The sequence below is a fragment of the Haliaeetus albicilla genome, chromosome 12 (genome assembly GCF_947461875.1).
Source record: "Haliaeetus albicilla chromosome 12, bHalAlb1.1, whole genome shotgun sequence".
In the NCBI taxonomy this organism is placed as follows: Eukaryota; Metazoa; Chordata; class Aves; order Accipitriformes; family Accipitridae; genus Haliaeetus; species Haliaeetus albicilla.
Window position 1 is genome coordinate 43089931 of NC_091494.1, and position 20230 is coordinate 43110160.

Genomic DNA, 20230 nt, shown 5'->3' on the forward strand with positions numbered 1-20230 from the left:
TATACTAGACATGAGGTCACATAGTACGGACTACCCCTTTGGCCAGTTTGGGTCAGCTGCCCTGGCTGTGTCCCCTCCCAACTTCTTGTGCCACTCCAGCCTTCTTGCTGGCTGGCCATGAGAAGCTGAAAAAATCCTTGACTTAGTCTAAACACTACTTAGCAACAACTGAAAATATCAGTGTTATCAACATTCTTCTCATACCGAACCCAAAGCATAGCACTATACCAGCTACTAGGAAGACAATTAACTCTATCCCAGCTGAAACCAGGACAAGCAGCTGTCCCAGCCCTGTCCTGGCAGCCAGCAGCAAAGGGGCTGGGACCAGCCACAGCGTGCTCCAGGCATGTTCCCAGCCAGCTGCAGCAGAGCATCCACCCCCATGTGCAGCCCCGCAAACCAGCGTGAGCCCAACCCCAGGGAGACCCCAGCCCACTCCTGCAGTGGGAGCACCACACCTGTCGGGAGGCAGCACCTTTGCAGACATGCCCAGAGGGACAGAGGAGAGCCCACATCTCACATCACCACACAGACCCCTCCAAGGCAGCATCCCTGCCTCGCTAGTCACCCAGAAAATGCGTCCTCAGAGCACCCTCTAGTCCTCTACAGAAGCTCTGCTCCTCTAACTCAGGTCCCGCAGACAGCACCCAAAAGCAGAGCCAGACATCCCCCGTCCCAAAAGCCACACACTGCACGTGGCCCATGTGCACCACACGTGTGCAAGGATGCTGCAGCAGGGAGACAGGTCCTAAGGGATGGTCAGGGCACAAAATAAACCTGTTCTGGCAGTCCTGTGGCTGTGCAGGATGTTTTCTCCCAAGTGTGCTCCTCTCCTGACTGCGCAGCAGGGACATCATCGCAGCCCAGAGGTGCGCCTATTGAGGGACAAGTGCTCCTGAGGAGGTGGAAGTGTCTCAGCCACAGGACCAGGGCCACTACACAGCAGTGCTGAAGTTTGTATCTGGCCAGGACTGTCCCAGGGGCACGAGCCCAGCCTGGCCCAGACAACTCATCAGTGTGCTCCTCCATCACCCCCCATCCCCAAAGGCTTCTATTACCCCTGTCCCACAGCCGCAGGCAGGCTCTCCGGGCTTCCCTGCCTGCCTAGCCTGTCACATTCTGGGTTGGTGAGACCCCAGCAAAGAGCTGGGCTGGGCTGTGGTGCGTTCCCCACTGCCAGCACAGAGGACGCCAGCTGCAGACTGGGAGCTCTGTGCTGGAAGAGGAGATTCTCTCTGCAGCATCCACGTCTAGTGTCTACTCGATGGCTTAGCACAGCCCCAGCTCCCCAGGAAGCAGAGTTACACTCAGGCAGCAGTTATTCCTATTTTATTTTGTATTGGCAATAAGCAGTTTAAAGGAAACCGAGGGAACAAACTTCATCACCAGGTCATCCAGACAGAGCCCTGCAGGCCTGCCAGCCCCATGCAGGGGCAGAAACACCCCAGCAAAGGAATGCCAACCCAGGCAAGAACTGGTAATAACTGGTGCTCCCCTGCTCCAAGCCCCTCCTGCTTGGCTGCAGGCTGGAGGGAGTGGAGGGGGCACAGAGGGTGTCCAGAGGCAGCAGCCGCCCTTGTGCTGCAGGAGGAGACCCAGGCAGCTGGAGCGAGGAGGGCAGCAGGGCTGCGGTTTCTGACTCAGTTTGCTCCCGACATGCCATCAAGCTCTTGAAATCATGTTCAGAATCACCTGGGATGAGGAACCGAGCCCTCTGAGCAGTGCCTGGCCCCACTCCTCCACTCGTGGAGATGATGGCCAGCCCTGAAGCCGCAGCCCCACATCGGCCCCCGTACACGGGGGAAGCTCGCCTCGGCACAGCTCTTCTGCGCTGCCGGTCTCAGCTGTGCTCAGAGAGTGAAGGGAGGACAGGAGGTCTTCCCCTACCTGAGTGAGGACATAGCTGTCCTCCGCCAGCTTCTCAATGATGTCAAAGTGATCCACACCAGCAAGATCCAGCAGGGAGACGGACCAGCCAGCTGCACGCAGGGCCTGCGGAGAGAGCGGCGCTGGCAGGAGGGACCCTGACCCCCATCCACTCTGGTCAGGGGAGCAGGAATGATGGCTCAGCAAGGACTAGCATCCTCCCCTGATCCACTGTCGTCTTTGACAGCAGCCATTGCCACAGCAGCAGAAATACTGCTCTGATACAGCACATGAGCTCTTCATCCCAGCTTAGCAGGTCCGGGCGGGCCAGCTGGAGCCGCATCCCTGAGGAGCTGGGCAGGGTGCTGCCCGGAGCTCACCTGGCCGTACTCCTGCGACTGCCTGCGAAACTCCGGGGAGTCGTGCTGCGCCACAGCCACGAGCACCTCGCAGGCCGCAGCCGCAGGCACTGCTGGGGAGATGCACAGCATGGGGCTGTTCCTCTGGGCAACCTCCCTGGAGGAGACAGTGCAGTGGCAGCTGATGTAGCCCCTCACTCAGAGAAGGCATCTTTGCCTGCAGAGCACCCGCGTCCTTGGTTGTGCACACCAGCCAGGCGCAGGGCGCAGAGCCTGTGCCCGGGTCAGGCGCAGAGGCAGCCGGTGCCCTGCAGCGCAGGCAGGCTGTGTGGGCAGGGGCAGAGCAGGCTGCAGAGCCACTGGTGTTCGCCCGTAGGCTGTGCTGGCCAAAGGCAGGCATATGCAGCCTGCCTGTGCCCTTTCCCAGTTGCTGTCCCCATAGTGTGTGGGCTCACCGGCTCATGTTCAGCACATCATTCACGTAGGTGTGCAGGATGGGCTCGAGGTCGTACACGCCACTCACCAGCACAGCTCCTGGAGGCAGAGGTGCCGGTGGGTGAGGGGCCCTGCAGCTCGGGCCGCTCTCGCAGCCCTGCACCTGGGAACTCTGTTTGCACCCACATCCCTGGGCTTCAGTGAGCGGCTGCTGGGTGCAGGACACACACACCCCCCGGGGGCAGCTTGTCCAGGAGCCCAGAGTCCTGCACTCCTAGGGCCTGTGGGCTGCAGTTGGCTGGGGCAGCTCATCCCCCTCAGCTCTACAGCCCCCACAGCCCCTTATGGGCAGCAGAGACGGCCTTGCTCCAGGTGCAGACACTAGTTCTCCTTCAGCCCCTGCACCTGGACACGGCGGCGCTACCTTTGATATCTGGCGCCACTCCATATTCTGTCCAGTCCGTGGACAACACCATGGCTGCCAAGTGGGCCCCTGCCGAGTGTCCACACAGGTAAATGCCTCTGGAGAGAGGGAGCCATGAGCCAGCGTGGGGAGCGGCGGCACGGTGCCTGCTGCCTGGGGACACCCTGCTCCGTGTGGAGGAGGTGGCACAGCCGCAAGTGCCACAGCCCAAACGCAGCAGCTCAGACAGATTTCCCGGTCCATTGACCAATGAACGCCTCGCACAGTGACAAGGGAGCATGGCCACAGGCGTTGCCCGGCCCTTGGACAGAGGCGTCGAAGCCTTTGTCACAGGGCATGGCTCGTTCGTGCCCCTCCTGTTGCTGCCACGGCCACCCCCAGGCACCGAACCACCCAGGGAGTGAGGTGGGCACAGTTTGCCTTGAAGGCCCGACAGCGGCCATAGTGGTGGGGCAGAGGGGACCCCGGGAGCTGCGTGCGGCCCACCTGATCCCAGAGTACCGCTCCACCAGGAAGGCGAGGCTGCGCCGCACTTGCAGCACCATGGCGTCCATGTGGCCTGGGCAGAGGGCAGAGTCAGGAGGGCGCCGGGCCAGCGCAGGCAGCCTTCACCTCCACTGGACAGCACCTACCTTTGGGGGCTGTGTCATAACCCACTGCCACCACCGCCACGCCCTGCGACACCAGCGGGGGGACTGCGAATCCTGACTCGTCTTTACTGGGGGGGGAGATGGAAGCTAGCCTGGCTGTGGGGGCCAGGGTCTCCCAGGGCTGGCCGGGAGGCCGATCAGACGCGGAGCACCCAGGACAAGTCCAGGTCCCATGAGAAGGGAGACGGTAGGAGCGGGCCGGGGGGCTCCCTTCCCGAGGGATCCCCTCTGCGGCAGCCCACCTCACCTCAGACACTGCCAGTATCCACCATGGATGTAGACCAGGACCGGGAAGGCTGCGCAGCACGGCCCAGAGTGAGCAGGGGGGCACAGGCCCTGCCCGCCCCTGCTGCCCCTGCCGCCCCGTCACCTACTTCCAGAAGGATCCGCGGGAAAATAGATGTCCAGCTTCTCACCCTCACCGTCGCCGTAGGGGACGTGCAGCGAGGTCCGCGTGCCAGCCCGGGCCCGCTGCGTCCCTGCGGCAGGACGGACACGGCGCCTGGGGCACCGCCGGCGGGACCAGTGTCCCGGCACCCGAGCGGCAGCCCTGCTCCCGGCCCCGGCGCCCGCAGCCCTGACCCGCCCCGCTGGCCCCTCACCTGCTGCCGTCACCGCAAGGTGGGCCTGGATGATGGTGTCCCTGCCCAGGCGGGGGGACCAGCGGCTGGGGGAGTACTGCTCCTCCAGCGCCTGCGGAGGAGGCACGGGGGCTGCGGCGGGGGGCAGCTCCGCCCGGGCGGCGGCCCCGGGGCGGCGGGGACCGGGCGAGGCCCCCCGGCCCCCGGCCCGGGCGAGAACCGCGCACTACCCGCCCCCGCCGCGGGCCCTACCTCCGCGGGCATGTCCCGCCACCCCCCCATGCTGCGGCCGGTCCCGATCCCGATCCCGATCCCGATCCCGATCCCAGTCCCGCGCCCGTCGCGGCGGCCCCGCGCCCCCTGCCCGCCCGGGGACGGGGTCCGAGCCCGGGGGCGGTGCCGCCCCACTCCCATTGGCCGCCCGGGGGGCGGGGCCCGGGGGCGGGGCACCGGGTGGGGCACCGGGCGGGGCCAGCCGGTTCCCGTTGGTCGCACGGTGGGCGGGGCCGCGCCGGGGACACCGGGCGGACTGACAGGGCGATGACTCAGGGGCGTCCCGGGGTGCACGCCGGGAAGGCGGCGCGGGCCCTGGAGCGGACGCGTGGAGGGAAATAAGAATTTTCGCGCCTGTGTCCCCATTGGCCTGAGCGGCGGCGCGGCTGCGCTAGCCCTCCTCCGATTGGCCGGTGAGGCGGCGCGTGGGTGTGAGGCCTCTCCGGATTGGCCGGCGCCGCGCCGCCGCGGAGAGGCGCGCGCGCGCGGGCGAGCGGTCGGTCAGTCAGTCAGTCAGTCAGTAGGTCGGTCGGTGGGTCCGTCCGTCCGAGCCATGAACTGCCTGACGGTGCCCGGCGTCCACCCCGGCTCGCCCAGCCGCCCGCGCGGGCAGATCCAGGTACCGGGACGGGACGGGACGGGACGGATGCCCTGGGGCTGCGGCGAGCGCCCGCCGTGGGACCGGCACCGAGTGGGGCAGCGTGGGCGCCCGGGCTGTGCGGGGGCATGGCGTGGCCGGGCTGGTGCGGGTCGTGGCGGGGCTGGGCCGGCGCCAGGCGGGATGCCGGGCTGGGCTGGGCTGGGCAGGGCGGCGGCCGGGCCAGCGCCCCGGGGCTGCCTGCGTGGTGCCCGTGCCCGGCTGTGTTCTCACGTACTGACCCCCGTGGTTCTGCCCCCAGGTGATCTTCGGACCCATGTTCTCCGGGAAGAGGTAGGCCCGGGGCGGATGGGGGAGGAGGTGGGCAGGGAGGGGGCCAGGGCTCGCTGACGGCGGTCTCTTGCAGCACGGAGCTCATGCGGCGGGTGCGGCGGTTCCAGCTCGCTCAGTACCAGTGCCTGCTGGTGAAGTACGCCAAGGACACACGCTACTGCACCTCTGGTGTCTCCACGCACGACAGGCGAGTCCTGGGGCAGGAGGACCCACGCCTTTGGGCCCAGCATCTGGGCTGCCTGGCTCACCTGCTTGTTCTCCCTTCCCCACAGGAACACCATGGAGGCCCTGCCAGCCTGCCTCCTCAAGGATGTGTACCAGGAGGCACTGGCCTCTGCAGTCATCGGCATTGACGAGGGCCAGTTCGTAAGTGCGCAGCCAGGGCAGGTCCTGGGGAGCATCTGCAGGATGCGGTCCCTTCAGAGTACCCTGGGCAGAGGAAGGTCTGAACCCTCTGTAGGAGGGTGTGGGAAGAAATACCCTGGGACAGTTTGATCCTCCTGGATTATGCTTGTATAGTCAAACCCTTCCCTTCCATTAGTCCCTGCAGGCTAAGAACAGTGGAACTGGAGTCTGTTTCACGGATAGGCAACATGGCTCTAACTTTCTTTGTGCCCTGTGCTGCTGGATCCTGAGCGAAGTGCTACCCCTTCTTCCTCCTGACGCTGTTTCTGTGACTCCTCTAGTTCCCAGACATCGTGGAGTTCTGTGAGATGATGGCCAATGCTGGGAAAACCGTCATCGTTGCTGCTCTTGATGGGACTTTCCAGAGAAAGGTAAAACACTCTTTTTTTAGCACAGCAGGTGCTTTGGGATCTTCATAGAGCCCATCCAACAGAACTGCCCCTGCTGTCTTGGCACAGGCCTTCGGGAGCATCCTGAACCTGGTGCCACTGGCAGAGAGCGTGGTGAAGCTGAATGCCGTGTGCATGGAGTGCTACCAAGAAGCCTCCTACACAAAGAGGCTGGGAGCAGAGAGGGAGGTGAGTTCCCTTGGAAGAAAAAGCACTTCAGTAGCTTCACCTTGCCAGTCCTGCTAGTCTAGAGGAATCTCCTCAGGGGAACTGAGCTCTGCAGAGTCACTCTCCCAATTTTCTTGCCAGGTTGAAGTGATTGGAGGAGCAGACAAGTACCACTCTGTCTGCCGAGCCTGCTACTTCCGCAAGCGGCATCAGCAGCCTGGGTCGGAAAACAAGGAGAACGTGCCCAAGGGGCTGAAGCAGCTGGATGTGGCTGCCTCCTGGAAGATCTTTGCTTCTTGACTGCTGGGCTCCCACATGGGGAAAAACAAGAGGAAGGAAGCTAAATGCTGTGACTCCTGGATGCCAGGTTTGGCTGCTTCTGCTTTTAGCAAAACTGTTCAGTGTCTTATCTCTACCTGTCAAACCAAGCTGCTCTTCCTCTGCACCAAGCACCAGGAAAGAGGAGGATCAACTGGACCTGATACCAGGGGGGAGCTGAAGCAGTAGCATGACTAAAAATGAGTTCCTTTCTCAGAACACGGAGAAGAGGCAGATGTAGTTACTGATGCTGCCACACAAACAGGTCCTGGAAAGCTGTCAGCAAGCCAGGCTGCAGGGCTTCCATCGCTGGCCTTAATTCTGGCCTGCTCTCCTGGGTCTTCTGCATATGTTCAGACTGCCACTGATGGCTGGTTCACTTGCCTGTGAACACAACCGTTTCTTTCTTGCATGCTGTTGCTAAAGCCCAGGTTTCCTAAGACCGTGTACAGTAACTTAGTATTTTAAACTCACTTCCTTTTTTAACATAGTCTGAGGAGATAACCCATCCCTTGTCACAGAGCTATGGCACAACTTTTCAACTGACACACGTAGCAACCGCCTGGCCCTCAGCAGTCCCTTTGAACGAATGTTTGTGGCCTGTCCATTTGCTGTTACACTCAGTTGCTCTAACTGTCTTGTAAATTTTTGTTGAAACAGAAGAGGGGGAAAGGAAGGCTTGACTTGACAGCCTGAGAGTAGGCTCTTGCTAGCTTTTGAACTTTAAAAGGGCAAGCAGTAGTCTGTATATTAAGACAGAGTCCTTTTGGAAGAACTAGACTTCACTTCAGGAAGAGCCTCCTCTCCAAAATCAGGGTGTTCTTGTTCAGGTCCAATCTTGGTGCTGCCACTTCAGTGTTTAGTTACCTGTGAAGGGTTTGGAGGCTCAGGACTTACTCTGTAAATGTTTGGACTACTGTGTCTGTGAAGATCTAGCTACTTGGAAAAGGGTCTCTGCTTTGAGTGGATGGTTCTCAACTCTAGTCATGCATCTTGCTCCCTCCTGAGCCTTCCAAAAATTTTCGAGGCTCATTCTTCCTCTGCTGTAAGTTGACTGAAGGATCCTCTTCCCCCTTTGCTTGACTTGGCTTCTGGAAGGTTGTTTTGTTTTTTTCTTACTCCTTGCAAAGTGCTGTTCACTGTAAGCCAGTGTCCACAAGCTCCAAGCAGTGGCTCCTTGTTCGGGCCAGGTCAAATCCACATGTGCAAGCGCAGCATGCTCTGCTTGCCTGCACCCTCCCTGGAAGCTTACAAGAGCCGTCTGAAAACCCCTGCTCCCTCTGTGTTACTTGAAGGGACTACACTTGTAGTACTCACAAGCACTTGATTGCCAGGCTTGGGCTTTCCCCTTAGGGACGGGGAAGGCAGCACTGCTATGGGTTCAGGTTAATAAATAACTTAACAAAACTGTCTGTGTGTGTTTTATACCAGACTGCTCTGGAAAAAGCTTCCCTGCAGCGAGCAGCACGCAAACAGTGCAGGCTGATCGCTCACAGCAGCAGCCTGTGCTGGAGGGCTGGTCGCAGGGGTGGCATTGGAGCTCTCTGCTCAAACCCTCTATCAGACTCTGCAAGGAGCAGGAGGAGGGCTTGCCTAAAAATAGACACCAGCATGAGTGTGCTGTTTGCAGTGCAGCAGTTGGCTGGGGCTGTTCTGCTCTTTCCCTGCCTGGACCCCCCCCTGCCCCAGCCCTCCGGGAGAGAGGAGGAACCCTGTTTTGCTTCCCCAGAGAAGAAAGGCACTTAGTGGCTAGGTGAAAAAGTTTATTCCATCTCTACAGTGACAAAGAACTATTTGAACGCCAGCCCCAGCAGCGACAGCTCGCATACCGCACACCGCTGCTGGGAACAGCTTCGCAACAGGTGCAGCAGAAAACACAACCGGAGCCAGCCAGCCTGCACAGGCACCCTCAGGGTCAGCCGGGAGCCCAGGCTGTGAGCAGGGTGCTGCAGAGGGAGCAGCAGGCAGGACGCGGGATGGTGGCCTCACTTCTGCGGAGGCAGTGCTTAGTGGGAGGCGAGCGAGGGGGGCTGAGTCAGCAGGGAAAGCACTAAAGGACCTTCCCCAGACAGCTGGAACATCACAGCCCTGCTGAGAGATCCCAGCGCTCGCTGCTCCCATGGATCCCAAACCACGTCACCTGAGCACCAGCAGCTCTAGTGCAGGCTGTGGGAAGGCACAGCATGGGAGTTTATAGTCAAAAGAAGACAGGGCTTTGGCATCAAGCTCACCCAGCAGCAGCCAAAGGGGGAAGGCACAGAAGCTGGCGGCAGGCAGGAGCTGGACTGCCCGGCTGCGCTACGACAGCGAGAGCTGGCACTTATGGGGTTGCAGCTGGCAGGGCTGGAAAGGCACTGGTACCAGGACAGGCTGGGGCAGCAGTCACAATGGCAAAGCCAGGCCGGAGCCGGAGGGGTGCAAGCCACACACCGGTCCTGCTGCTTCCTCCCGCGGCTGCTTCCCCCAAGGCCACAACAGCGAGGGCAGGAGCTCACCCACCCTCGGCAGAGCCATGAGGCTGCGCTCAGCAGTTGCGAATCACCCACTATGTGCCGAATCACCCACTACACACCGGGCACCAGATCCCAGCGGCGGGGAGCTCAGCTCCACCGTCAGGACCAGGCCCCTCCTGCGCCCCAGCACCAAGGCGCGGTGGCCTTCACACAAAGCAGCCGCCACTCTCCCACCCCACCTTCCCCCTTCAAGTGACAGGTCCCTCCCCTCCCACCCCAAAGAAGAGAATTGCACTGGTACAGCCGTCTTTGCCCGGCCACCGGGCAGGGGCTCAGTACACCGGCGGGGGCTGGTAACCCTCCGGGGCTTCTGCCGTGTGGGTGAAGGGCGGCTGCTGGTAGCTCTCGTGACTGATGTTGGGGTAGCTGGAGTAGGGAGCTGAAGCCTCCGGGGTGGGGTCGATGTAGCTGTGAGCAAAGTCCTCCACCCCCATTTTGTACCTCTTGTAAGCGAAGGCAATCAGGAGGCCCTAGAAAGATGAGGGGGTCGGCGGCGTCAGGGCTACCCTGGGCTGTGTGGCCCGGGGACCCCCTCCACGCTGCCTCCCGAGCGGGGCAGGGCCGGGCTCTGCCGTGGCTTCACTCACCCAGGAGAAGATGGAGAAGAAGCTGAAGGTGATGGCGGCACGGGCCGAGTCAGCCCCGATGTACACGTCTTCGGCCTGTGTCCAGGCCCACTGGTTGGTCAAGAAACAAAAGCCAATGAACCACAGGAACGTCCAGAGACCTGCAGGAGGAAGGCGGTGTGAGGGGCTGGGGCTGCATCCTGCTGCTCCCAGGCAGGTCCCCAGGCCAGACCCTGCTCCCACCGGGCTTCTGCTGCCATCGTGGGGGGGGGGGGCCAGAGGCCAGCGCAGGCGCCCAGCCCGGCGCAGCTGCCAGCGTGCTGCTCCCCATGGCTCCTCAGAGCGCTTTCAAGCAGGCAGCGCGTGGTCCGTGGGCAGTGTGCCAGGCGGGAGCAACTCCCTTCACCAGGCACCGGCGGCCACGTCACGGGACAGGGGCAGCCATCGTAGCAGCCGCAGAAGGCGCAGCCCTGCCCTGTGGCTGCCAGTACCTGAGAAGCCGAGGTCCGCCAGGACCAGGTACTTGCGGTCAGTGGTGTTGCTGATCTGGGGGAAGTAGATGTCCACCATGAAGAAGAAGATGCAGGCGAGGAAGGCGAGGACGCCGATGCCGATGCCGTAACGGCAGGCGTCCTCGTTGTGGTTGAAGATGCAGAAGAGCTGGGGGGAACTGGGCAGGTTGCTGTAGCCCTCCCCGACCAGGCAGGCAAAGACGATCAGGGCGAAGACCTGCAGAGGAGGGAGCGAGCAGGTGTCCGGCGGGCAGCACCGGGGCTGTGGGGCCCCTTCCGGGGGGGGCTCTCAGCGGAGCGCCCGTCACCGCGGCTGCGCCGGGGCAGGACGCCGGGAGGGGAAGGGAAGGGAAGGGAAGGGAAGGGAAGGGAAGGGAAGGGAAGGGAAGGGAAGGGAAGGGAAGGGAAGGGAAGGGAAGGGAAGGGAAGGTCGGGCCGGGCCGGGCCGGAGGGAAGGAGGGGAAGGCCGGGCCGGGAGGGAGAGGAGGGGAAGGCCGGGCCGTGCGGGCTCGGGGCCGCTCCACAGCCCCGCGGCGCGGCCCCGGAGCAGGCCCCGTCCCGTCCCGTCCCGTCCCGCCCCGCCCCGACTCACCGCGCTGGCGATCCGCGCCAGGACCTGCGGCTGCTGCACGAAGCGGCCCAGGTCGAAGGCACCGCCGGCCTTGGCCGCCCCGTACGCTCCGCCGCCCTCCATCGCGCCGGAGCCGCCGCCGCCGCGCTCCCCCGCCGCTTCTGCGCGGCGCCGCCCCGGGGAGGGCCGGGCCGGGCGGTCCCCCCGGCCGCCGGGGCGGAGCGGAGCGGAGCTGGGCGGGGAGGGCCGCGCCCCGCCCGGCCACCGAGCGCAGCACCGGGTCCGCCCCGCCGGTGCCCTCGTCCTCCGCAGCCGCTCAGCCCGGCGCAGCGGGGAGGCCGGTCAGCCGCCCCCCGCCCGCGGCGGAGGGTCCCGCGCCGCCCCCCCCGGTGCCGCGGCTGCGTGGCCCCAGCGCAGCACCCGTGGCACCGGGCAGCGCCGTGGGGACGGGGGAGCGCCCGGCGCCTCCCGACCAGCTTTGTGCCGCCGGTCGGGCCCGGCCCCGCGCCCCCGAGCCCGTGCTCCCGCGAGTCGCAGCCCCACGGCCCGGCCGGCGGCGAGTCCCGGTGAGCGCGGCCGGAGGGGAAAGGAGGGGCTCTGCGAGGGCAGCTCCCGCCTCCCCCGGTACCGGGAGGCGGCAGGAGGGCTGGGCGGGGCTGGGGGGGGGTCGGTGCTTCCCCCCCACCCTCCCCGCTGCTGGACGGGGCTGGCTTCGCACCCACGCCGAGCCGCGGCGCTTAGCGTCTCCGTCGGCTCCTGGTACCGGGGCGGGCGGGGGGCTGCCGGGGACTCCCGGGGGGGCGGGGAGCGCGGGCGGGGTGGCCGGGACCCCCCGCCGGGGCCGCCGCCCGCCCGCCCGCCCGGAGCAGCCGTAGTCCGCCCCAGGAGGACTGCGAAGCCTGAGGGCGATGGAGAGGGAAGAGGGAGGGGAGGAAAGAGAAGGCGCTGGGGCATCGGCGGGCGGTGGGCGCGGGCGGCGCGGCCCCGGGGGTGGGGGGGCACAGACGCGTGTCCTCCCGCCGGGGCTGCGGATCCTGCCGTGCCCTTCCCCGGCAGAGCCCGGCCCCGGAGCGTCTCTGCCCCGGAACGGCGGGCGGGGTCCTCCGGCGCAGCCCCGGGGCCGGGACGGTGCGAACGCGAACCCTACCTCCGCCGCGGGCAGGACCTGCTCGGCGGAGGCTGCGCCGCCTCCCCCATCCGCCCGCCTTCCTTCCTGCTCCCGCCGCGGCTCCCAGCCTGCTGGGCCGCCGGGCCGGGCTGGCCCCGCTGTTCGCCCCGTGTTTACACCCGGGTTTAGCCCCGCGGCCCCTCGCGCTCCCGCCTGCCCCGGGCTCCCGCACGCAGCGGCACCGGCTCCATCCCCGTCCCCGGGGCAGTCGGGGTGACCGGGGGTGCCGGCGGCGCGGCGCCGGCTGACGCCCGTCCGTTTGCCGTGCAGGGCGGCGTGTCGGAGGGAGCGGCGGGGCCGCAGGGACCCGCTCGTTCCCAGCAGGATGTCCCGGCCGCCCTCCATCACCATCCGCGTCTCCGAGGACACCGACAGCGATGGGTGAGTGTGGGCCTGCCCTGCCCTGCCCTGCCCTCCTGCTGCCTGTGCCCACCCGAGCCGTGTCCCTGCACCCTCAGCCCCCCGGCATCCTGCAGCCCCAGCGGCATGAGGCTGGCGTTCCCGCCACGGGCGGCGGCAGCCCTCGTGCCCAGCCGGCACTGGGTGCGCGTGCTGCAAGGTGGCACGGCCAGGCTTTGAGCCGGCACCGGCGCTTTGCCATGGTTCCGTCCCTCGGGTCCCGGTGCCTAGCCCAGGCCTAGGTGAGTGGGTCTGTGTCCCTGCAGCCAGGAGCCGAGCCCGGACAACGAAGGAGCCCTGCACACCTCCTTCCACCAGCTCATCCAGGAGCAGAGCAGCTTGGTAGAGGCGGTTCTGGAGCTGGAGATGCAGGCGAGGGGCAGAGGTAAAGCACTGCGGCCGCAGCCAGGGTGGGATGGGGACAGTGCGTGTGCCCAGGGCTATTTACTGTCCCAGACCCTACGTGGGCCAGCTAGGGCTCGTGCTGAGGCTGCGGCCAAAGCACTTGTAGGAGCCCACTGACACCTTCACCTGTACAGGCAGTGGGGCAGACCTGCCCATGGGGGCACAGAGAGCATCCCCAGAGAAGGGGGTGCTCTAGGGGGAGCACATAATGGGGCAGGTGCCTTGCTTCTATGCCGGAGAAGGGCAGCAGGGCCACAGGGACTGGAGGTGTGGGTGGTCTGGCTCTCACCACTCTGCATCCTGCCCTCCCTCTCCCAGAGCACCCAGCCCGCCTGGCCCCCCAAGATGCCTGTGCCACGGTGTGGCAGGAGCCTGGGCAGGATGAACAGCATCCTGGTTACTCCTCCGCCTCCCTGCGGATCCTCGCCAACATGCCCAGCCGTACCATCGGTAGGTGCCACACACCGTCCCACCCTTCCCAGGCCCAGGAGCCCCTTGGGAGAACTCTGCCATCTGCCTTGCTCTCCCAAGGCCGCTCACCCCCCTGCCCTGCTCTTGCCTGCAGGGCGCAGCCGTGGGGCCATCATCTCCCAGTACTATAACCGCACAGCCCGGCTGCGGCGCCGGAGCAGCCGCCCACCCCTGCAGCAGCTCTGCCACACGGCGCGGCCCAGCCTGCGGCAGTACGACCTGGAGACTGACCCTGCCAGGGCCACGCTGGAAGGTGAGGGTCCCCCAGGAGTGGGAGCAGGCAGTGCCGGGCACTGTCCCCACGCCGGGTTCAGGATGGGCACACTGTGTCCTGGCTGGCCGTGTCCCACTGAGCCCCTTGTGCCCCCAGACAAGCGGAGCCTGCTGGTGAAAGAGCTGCTGAGCCTCTCACCCAGCCAGCGCAGCCACATGCTGCTTAATGTGCCCCTCAGCCTGGCAGAGAAACGCACCCTCCGGTAGGTCCTCTCCCCCCAGCCAGGCAGGGCTCCCACAGCTGGAGCCATCCTGGGGCCCGTGCCACCCTCTCACATCCCTCTCTGCTGGGCAGGCAGGAGCTGAGTGGGCAGAGGGGCCCCCTGAGGCAGCACGCCCAGTGCCGGGCCCCCTCCTCTCTCTGCGGATGGTCCAAGGACTACATCATCCTCGTAAGTCTGGGGTATGGGTCTGCACAGCAGCTGTCGGGAGCTCTGGTACAGGCTCCGGCCCCGGTGCTCTCCCCAGGCTCCCTTTCTCTGCAGAGCTGCCGGGGCCTCTGGTACAGGCTCCTCTCCCTGCTCCCTGCCGCGAAGCCCTGGCATTATGCCCTGAAGCAGATTGGTGGCCGCTTCGGCTCCAGTGTCCTCTCCTACTTCCTCTTCCTCAAGACGCTCCTTATGTTCAACATCATCTCATTCCTCATTCTCCTGGTCTTCGTGGTGGCCCTGCAAGCTGCGTATCCCCCTGCCTCCACCAGCCCCCAGTCCTTCACTGGCCTCGAGCTCCTGACTGGAGCGGTAAGCACTGCCAGCACGCCAGTGCCAGCACATCCCTGGGCCAGGAGCTGCTCCAAACCTGGGGCTCAGCCCTGCATCCCTGCCACAGTGATGCCCTGGTCCCTGTCCCACATCCTTACATCCCCGCCACGGTGATGCTCCAGTCCCTGCCCTCACACAGCCGGGCCCTGTGGCTGCCAGTGTTGTGGGTGCAGAATGGGGTGCCTGGTGCTGCCCCAACCCAGGGCTCTGCATCCCCACGAGCTGGCACAGATGTCCCAGGCTGGGCAGGGAGCCACGGGCACCAGCGAGATCACCCTGGGCCCCATCGTGCACGTTCCCACAGGGCTACTTCACTCACTCACTGCTATACTACGGCTACTACAGCAACGTCACCCTCAACGACCCCTGCGCCTCCAGCCCCAATGACAGCGCAAGCCCCCTCACAGCCCCCCCGCTCCCATACAACATGCCGTTGGCCTATGTGTTCAGTGTTGGGGTCTCCTTCCTCGTCACCTGTGTCCTGCTGGTGTACAGGTGAGTCAGCAGCGCCTCCGGCACTGCCAGCCTTTACCCAGCCCTGATGCCCTGACACCCTTCCCCTCGCCGCAGCATGTCCTGCTCCTTCCGGGAGAGCTACCGTGTGGGCAGCTCCGCTGGGGACCTGGCCGTCAAAGTCTTCTGTGCCTGGGACTTCAAGGTGATCCAGAGGCGCTCAGTCAAGCTGCAGTGTGAGAACATCTGCACCCAGCTGAAGGTGAGGAGCTGGGCTGGAGTCGGCTCCTGCACCCTGCAGTGGGCAGGCGAAGGCATTCACAGGAGCCAGTCCAGACCCCAGGGCTCAACACCCCCCCTCCTACCCGCTGCACAGGGGAGCCCTGCAACTGCAAATACCCCCTGACCCCCATCCCGCACCAGCACTTTGTTCATCAGCCCTCAGGGTCCCAGCTCAGTGCAGCAGGACAAAGCCTTGCTCCAGGCCCAGAGCGTGTTCAGCAGCACTGGCACTGCTTTCTTCCAGGAGCTGCTCGCGGACCAGCAGTCCCGCTCCCGCTCCCTGAGCCTTTGCCAGCGCCTGGGGCACTCTGCTGTGCTTCTCCTGGCCTGGGCCCTCTCACTGAGCACAGTGCTGGGCTGTGTACTGGCTGTGCACTACTTCTCAGAGCACATGCATGCGGTGAGTGCCGCCCCTTGCTGTGGGATCTTGTGCCCTGGTGTTGCGGGGCTGGGGCTGGCTACTGGGGAGGGAGGCAGGAGCAGCCCTGGGAGGCAGGGGCAGCCCCGTTGCAGCTCCCCTCCTGGCCTTGGCATTTTCTGCCCTCCCCGAGGGTGCCAGGCTGCCGGCAGCCGCACGCTCACCCTGGTACCTGCTCACCAGGTTCAGCAGGACCACCGAGCATGGGGCAGCAGTGAGCGGCAGCAGGAAGCCATCCTGCTGGTCCTGCCCTTCATGGTGTCTCTCCTCAACATGCTGATGCCCCACCTGTACAACTTGCTGGCGACGTGGGAGAAGCAGGACTCCCCCGTGGCACAGGTCTATGTGGCAATCTGCAGGTAGACTGGCCAGGGCCGAGGCGGGGGGAGCATGCTACACCCCCACCTGCGGCATGGGGGGAGGCTTTGGGGCCAGACACCCCATCCGCGGGGCTTGGCCCCTCCATCCCCAGGGCTCAGGGGCTTCTGGCCCTGCTCCTGCTCCCCAGGAACCTCATTCTGAAGATGGTGGTCCTCGGCCTGCTCTGCTACCAGTGGCTCAGCCGGAGAGTTGTCTGCTCAACAGAGGAGGTCAGCACCGCCGCCCCGGGGCCATGCCATCCAGACTGTCCCTTGCCCAGGGAGCGTGGACCAAAGCCAAGGCTGCAGTCCTGGCACTGGCAGGCAGCAGAGGCAGGGGTCTGGCAGCAGGGGGTCTGCTGAACAGCACCACAGGCACCATCTGCTCCTTTGCTGGGGAGAGGGGGGTGATTGCCAGACATGGAGTAGTTGGGAAAGGGGCGCAGGGGAGGAAAAGGTCCCACAGCCCCTCACGGGAAAGTCATGGGGGTAGGAGAAGCCTCATTGCTCGCTTGATGGCACCTTGGCTTGTCTCCGCAGTGCTGGGAGACATGTGTGGGGCAGGACCTGTATCGCTTCGTGGTGATGGACTTCATATTCACCCTGCTGGACACGCTTTTCGGGGAGCTGGTCTGGAGGTAATGTGCCCCAGGAGGGGGTCCCCCTGCCAGCATCCATCTCCAGCATGGCCCCGGCTCTCCGCTGCCCGGGCAGTGCTGCCCTGGTGCACCCAGGCTCTGCTGCCGCCTGAGGGGGAAGATGGGGTGCTAAGCATCCCTGCCAGTGGCAGTGTGGGAGCAGAGCTCTGCTCTTTCCCAGGCTGATCTTGGAGAAGAAGCTGAAGAGGAAGCAGAAGCCCGAGTTTGACATCGCCCAAAATGTGCTGGAGCTGATCTATGGGCAGACCCTGACCTGGTGAGATGTCTCCTGCCTGGCACAGCTTGTTCCTCTGCTGGCAAATGCCTTGGGGGTCCCCTGGGAGCCCTGTGGCTGTCGGGGACCAGGCATGGGGAGCTGCACGTTTCGCTGAGCAGGGTCGTTTTGCTCCACGTGGGTGGGACGAGGGAGATGGGTGGCCTGACAGTCACAGCGCCTGGTGCCAGCACCTTACAGTCACAATGCACGTGCTCACCTGGAAGGTCTGGCTTTGGCAGCAGGGTGAGAGCGACGGGGGGATCATCAGCAGAGCGTCCCGGGTCTGGTACAGCATCCCCCGCCCAGCTGGTCCCCTCCAGAGTTCTGGGGAAGGAGCAGGCTCTGGTGCACGACCAGCCCCCCTCGTTTGTCCAGACCATAATGGTGCTCGCTGCTCCGAGGCGAGCTGCTCCCCTCCAGCCTGTCTTCTCAGCTGCTCAGGCCCCTGCTTTGCCACCCCCCACCCACCTTTCTGCAGCCCCTGGTCTCACACCCCCCTGCCCAAGGAGGGGATCCATGCGTGTGCTGCTGCGTTCCCGCTCTCAACACACCTGGGAGCTCCAAAGGCCACAACCGCCCTGGGGTTGGTGAGATCTCAGCCGCTGCCCAGCCCCAGCACAGGCTGCGCAGCAAACCTGGCACAGAGCATCGTGTGCTTGCTCTTCACTTTACGAAAGCCTGACCGCAGCTGGCGTCAGTGCCCTGCCACTGCCCCCAGCTCTCCCCACCGCTAGCTCCTGCAGGGCCCAGACTTGGGACAAGCTCATCTTCCCCCCTCTCTCTCAGGCTGGGCGTTCTCTTCGCACCGCTCCTGCCAGCCGTGCAGACACTGAAGCTGCTGCTGCTGTTCTATATCAAAAAGGTGTGAGCAGCCCCTCTGCCCCACAGCTCCCCATGTGTCCCTGTGATGGGCGGCCCTGCAGTGATGCTGTGCCCTGCTGCAGGCTGCCTCTGTCACAGCAGAGGTGCTGCACCGTGCAGCAAGCAGCGCTGTCATCGTGGGAGGGAGGAGGTGTTGCTGGGGACAGGGTGTCCCCAAGCTTGCCCAGCTCCCAGTGGATGGGACGGTGGGCTGGGGCAGCTGTCCCTGCTTGCACTCCTGGGGCTGCTCCCCCGGAGACGGCAGCACACAGGACTCTGCTCCCTGTCTGCAGACCAGCCTGATGCAGAACTGCCAGTCCCCCAGCAAGCCCTGGCAAGCATCTCACATGAGGACTGTCTTCATCACCCTTCTGTGCTTCCCATCCTTCCTGGGTGCAGCCGTCTTCCTCTCCTACACCATCTGGTCGTGAGTACCTGCTGGACCACAGCTTGGGGCACAGAACTGATGGTTGCCTGGCAAAGGAGAGGGACTTGGGGAGACCGTGCCTCCCCAGCCCTGTACGGCATGCAGAGCACAGTGTGCCCAGCACAGGACTGTGCAGTACTGCCCCAGGCAGGGAGATGCAGCAGCTGGTCTGTGCCCACTTCTCCCAGCTGTTCCTGATGCAGAACAAGGGGATGAGGACCCCCTCGTGCAGCCACTGGGGATGGCTAGGAGAAGCAGCCAGCTGGGCTGTCCATCACTCTGACCAACCCCATCGGTCTGTCTGCTCAGGGTGCGGCCGTCAGAAACCTGTGGTCCCTTCCAGGGGCTGGAAAACATCTACAAGTCAGGGAAGACCTGGGTGCAAGTGCTGGAGAAGTCCAACCCGAACATCACCTGGTTCGCGTGGGTCCACCAGCACTTGGTGGAGAACACCTTCCTCCTGTTCTTTGTGTCTGGGGTCCTGCTGTGAGTACAGTCCCAAGCCTGAGGCTGAACCCTGGGCCCACACTTTGAGGGTCCCGCTGAGGAGCTGAGCGGGGGGCTGGGAGCCAGGGTGTCACTCCAGAGCCCTGCGCCCCAGCCTGGGGCCAGGACCGCAGCGTCCCGCAGCTTCCTGCCCTGGCTGCCACCGTCTTGTCCTGCCTGTCATTGCAGAGCCGTGATCTACTTCAACATCCAGGTGGTGAGAGGCCAGCAGAGGATCATCTGCCTGCTGAAGGAGCAGATTGCCAATGTGCGTGAGCTCTGCATGCTGCCCCTGGGCAGTCCCAGCAGTCCTGGCTGTTCCATGCCCTGGTCCAGCCTTGGGATCGCCGGATTCTGGTTCTAGCCCTGACAGCGCTGCCACCTCGGGCATGCAAGAGCACATCCCATGGCTGCTCACTGCAATGTCTCTGCTGTTGCAGGAAGGGGAAGATAAAATATTTCTCATTCAGAAGCTTCACTCCGTTTACGAGCAGAGAGAGAGACGCACCTGAGTCCCAGGTGAGGCCTGCATGAAAGGGAGAGGGGGCTGCCGGGGTGCTTGGAGCTCGGCTGGACACACAGACTTTCCTCTGCTCTGTGCCGGAGCGGGGCTGGCAGGAGCAGCACTGCCAGGGCCAGCGCAGCTGCGGTAGAGCACTGCTTGCCGGGGAGCAGGAAGGCGCAGGAGATGATGGGGTGAAGGGGGATGGAGACATTTAGAGAGCCTCCTCTCTGCTTTCAGTGTGGGGCAGTCCTGTCTGCCCCCAGCAGCACACACTCAGGGGTCTCAGGGACTGTATCTCTCCTCTTAGTGTCAGACTCCCCAGGAAGGAGCGGGACAGGACAGCACTCTGCTTGCAGCCAGGGACTGGATCCAGCCATCTTTCTAAGCCATCACAGTGTGACACTGGAAGCAGTGGGACTGTGGGGTGCTGGGGAAGATCCTCCGCTCCAGGTTGCAGCAGCCAAGGACTCATTGGGGCATGTCATCTGGCAGCTCTGCGGGGATGCTGTGGCACAGGGACGTGGGTGCTTCCGCTGCCCAGAGCTGCTGGGCATGGGGCAGGCACAGCAGGACCAGGACACAGTGCTGCGTCGGGCTGGCTCGCCAGCAGAGCCCTTCTCCATGGGTGGTTACGGTTAGCAGAGAACAACTCTCCCTACTGTAAATGCCCCAGCCAGCTCGTAGAACACCTTTGGGCTGTTTCCAGAAGACTTCAGGGACAGTGATGCTTTCTGGCTGGAGAGAACCCTCAGCCCCCTTTGCACTGCCCAGGAGCAGTAAGTCTGGAGCCGGGAGCTGCCAGGCACCGACCCAGCTCCAGCCCTGTGTCTGGCTCACAAGGAGGAGAGCAGCTGGCCGATATCTTCCCTGTGAACAAGGCCACCCAGGCCCCCCCCAGCTCAGGCAGCCCTGCGGCACACCGCGCCTGCCGGCAGGACAGGCTCAGAGAGACCACTGTGGTGCCAAGTGCTGGGCTGGGCAGAGGAATCCGAAGGCTCTGGCTCCTGTGCTGCAGGCTGACCTGGCCCATTAAAGTGTAGTTGTACAGGAGTGCTCCCAGCCTGTGTCCAACCCGTCAGGCTGGAA

The 20230-nt window shown here is 64.4% G+C and overlaps 4 protein-coding genes across 14 annotated transcripts; 2 read left to right on the forward strand and 2 right to left on the reverse strand.

The window, feature by feature from the left end:
• Nucleotides 1-560: 560 nt before the first annotated feature.
• On the reverse strand, nt 561-4768 carry AFMID (arylformamidase). 7 transcript variants are annotated; one of them, XM_069799510.1, is made up of 11 exons: nt 4568-4768; nt 4337-4427; nt 4109-4213; nt 3982-4030; nt 3717-3802; nt 3571-3643; nt 3085-3182; nt 2681-2759; nt 2247-2382; nt 1888-1992; nt 561-875 (listed from the first exon to the last, which is right to left on the reverse strand). In XM_069799510.1, exons 1-11 carry the CDS (start codon nt 4727-4729, stop codon nt 561-563), a joined length of 1299 nt encoding a protein of 432 aa, XP_069655611.1. In that variant the 5' UTR covers nt 4730-4768. The 7 variants fall into 7 exon arrangements, with proteins under 7 accessions (XP_069655611.1, XP_069655612.1, XP_069655614.1 ...); XM_069799512.1 differs by lacking the exon at nt 561-875 and adding an exon at nt 1310-1692; XM_069799516.1 differs by lacking the exon at nt 2247-2382 and having other exon boundaries at nt 742-875.
• Nucleotides 4769-4902: 134 nt separating this feature from the next.
• On the forward strand, nt 4903-8206 carry TK1 (thymidine kinase 1). 2 transcript variants are annotated; one of them, XM_069799520.1, is made up of 7 exons: nt 4903-5001; nt 5488-5519; nt 5593-5706; nt 5792-5885; nt 6206-6295; nt 6383-6502; nt 6623-8206. In XM_069799520.1, the coding sequence occupies exons 2-7, from the start codon at nt 5503-5505 to the stop codon at nt 6779-6781; spliced, it is 594 nt and encodes a 197-aa protein (XP_069655621.1). In that variant the 5' UTR covers nt 4903-5001; nt 5488-5502; the 3' UTR covers nt 6782-8206. The 2 variants fall into 2 exon arrangements, with proteins under 2 accessions (XP_069655621.1, XP_069655620.1); XM_069799519.1 differs by lacking the exon at nt 4903-5001 and adding an exon at nt 5050-5207.
• Nucleotides 8207-8549: 343 nt separating this feature from the next.
• Nucleotides 8550-11140, reverse strand: SYNGR2 (synaptogyrin 2). The gene is made up of 4 exons (XM_069799525.1): nt 10983-11140; nt 10370-10607; nt 9900-10039; nt 8550-9782 (listed from the first exon to the last, which is right to left on the reverse strand). The coding sequence occupies exons 1-4, from the start codon at nt 11082-11084 to the stop codon at nt 9585-9587; spliced, it is 678 nt and encodes a 225-aa protein (XP_069655626.1). The 5' UTR covers nt 11085-11140; the 3' UTR covers nt 8550-9584.
• A 254-nt stretch (nt 11141-11394) lies between these two features.
• TMC6 (transmembrane channel like 6) lies at nt 11395-20194 on the forward strand. Of its 4 annotated transcripts, none has more exons than XM_069799522.1 (21): nt 11395-11527; nt 12400-12510; nt 12795-12913; nt 13252-13383; nt 13499-13657; nt 13775-13880; nt 13973-14069; nt 14163-14417; nt 14743-14933; nt 15009-15153; nt 15418-15573; nt 15775-15950; nt 16100-16181; nt 16491-16588; nt 16770-16865; nt 17652-17727; nt 18020-18153; nt 18463-18639; nt 18829-18907; nt 19080-19158; nt 19452-20194. In XM_069799522.1, the coding sequence occupies exons 2-20, from the start codon at nt 12455-12457 to the stop codon at nt 19149-19151; spliced, it is 2406 nt and encodes an 801-aa protein (XP_069655623.1). In that variant the 5' UTR covers nt 11395-11527; nt 12400-12454; the 3' UTR covers nt 19152-19158; nt 19452-20194. The 4 variants fall into 4 exon arrangements, with proteins under 4 accessions (XP_069655623.1, XP_069655622.1, XP_069655625.1 ...); XM_069799521.1 differs by lacking the exon at nt 11395-11527 and adding an exon at nt 11708-11720; XM_069799523.1 differs by lacking the exon at nt 11395-11527 and having other exon boundaries at nt 11992-12510; nt 19392-20194.
• Nucleotides 20195-20230: the final 36 nt, after the last annotated feature.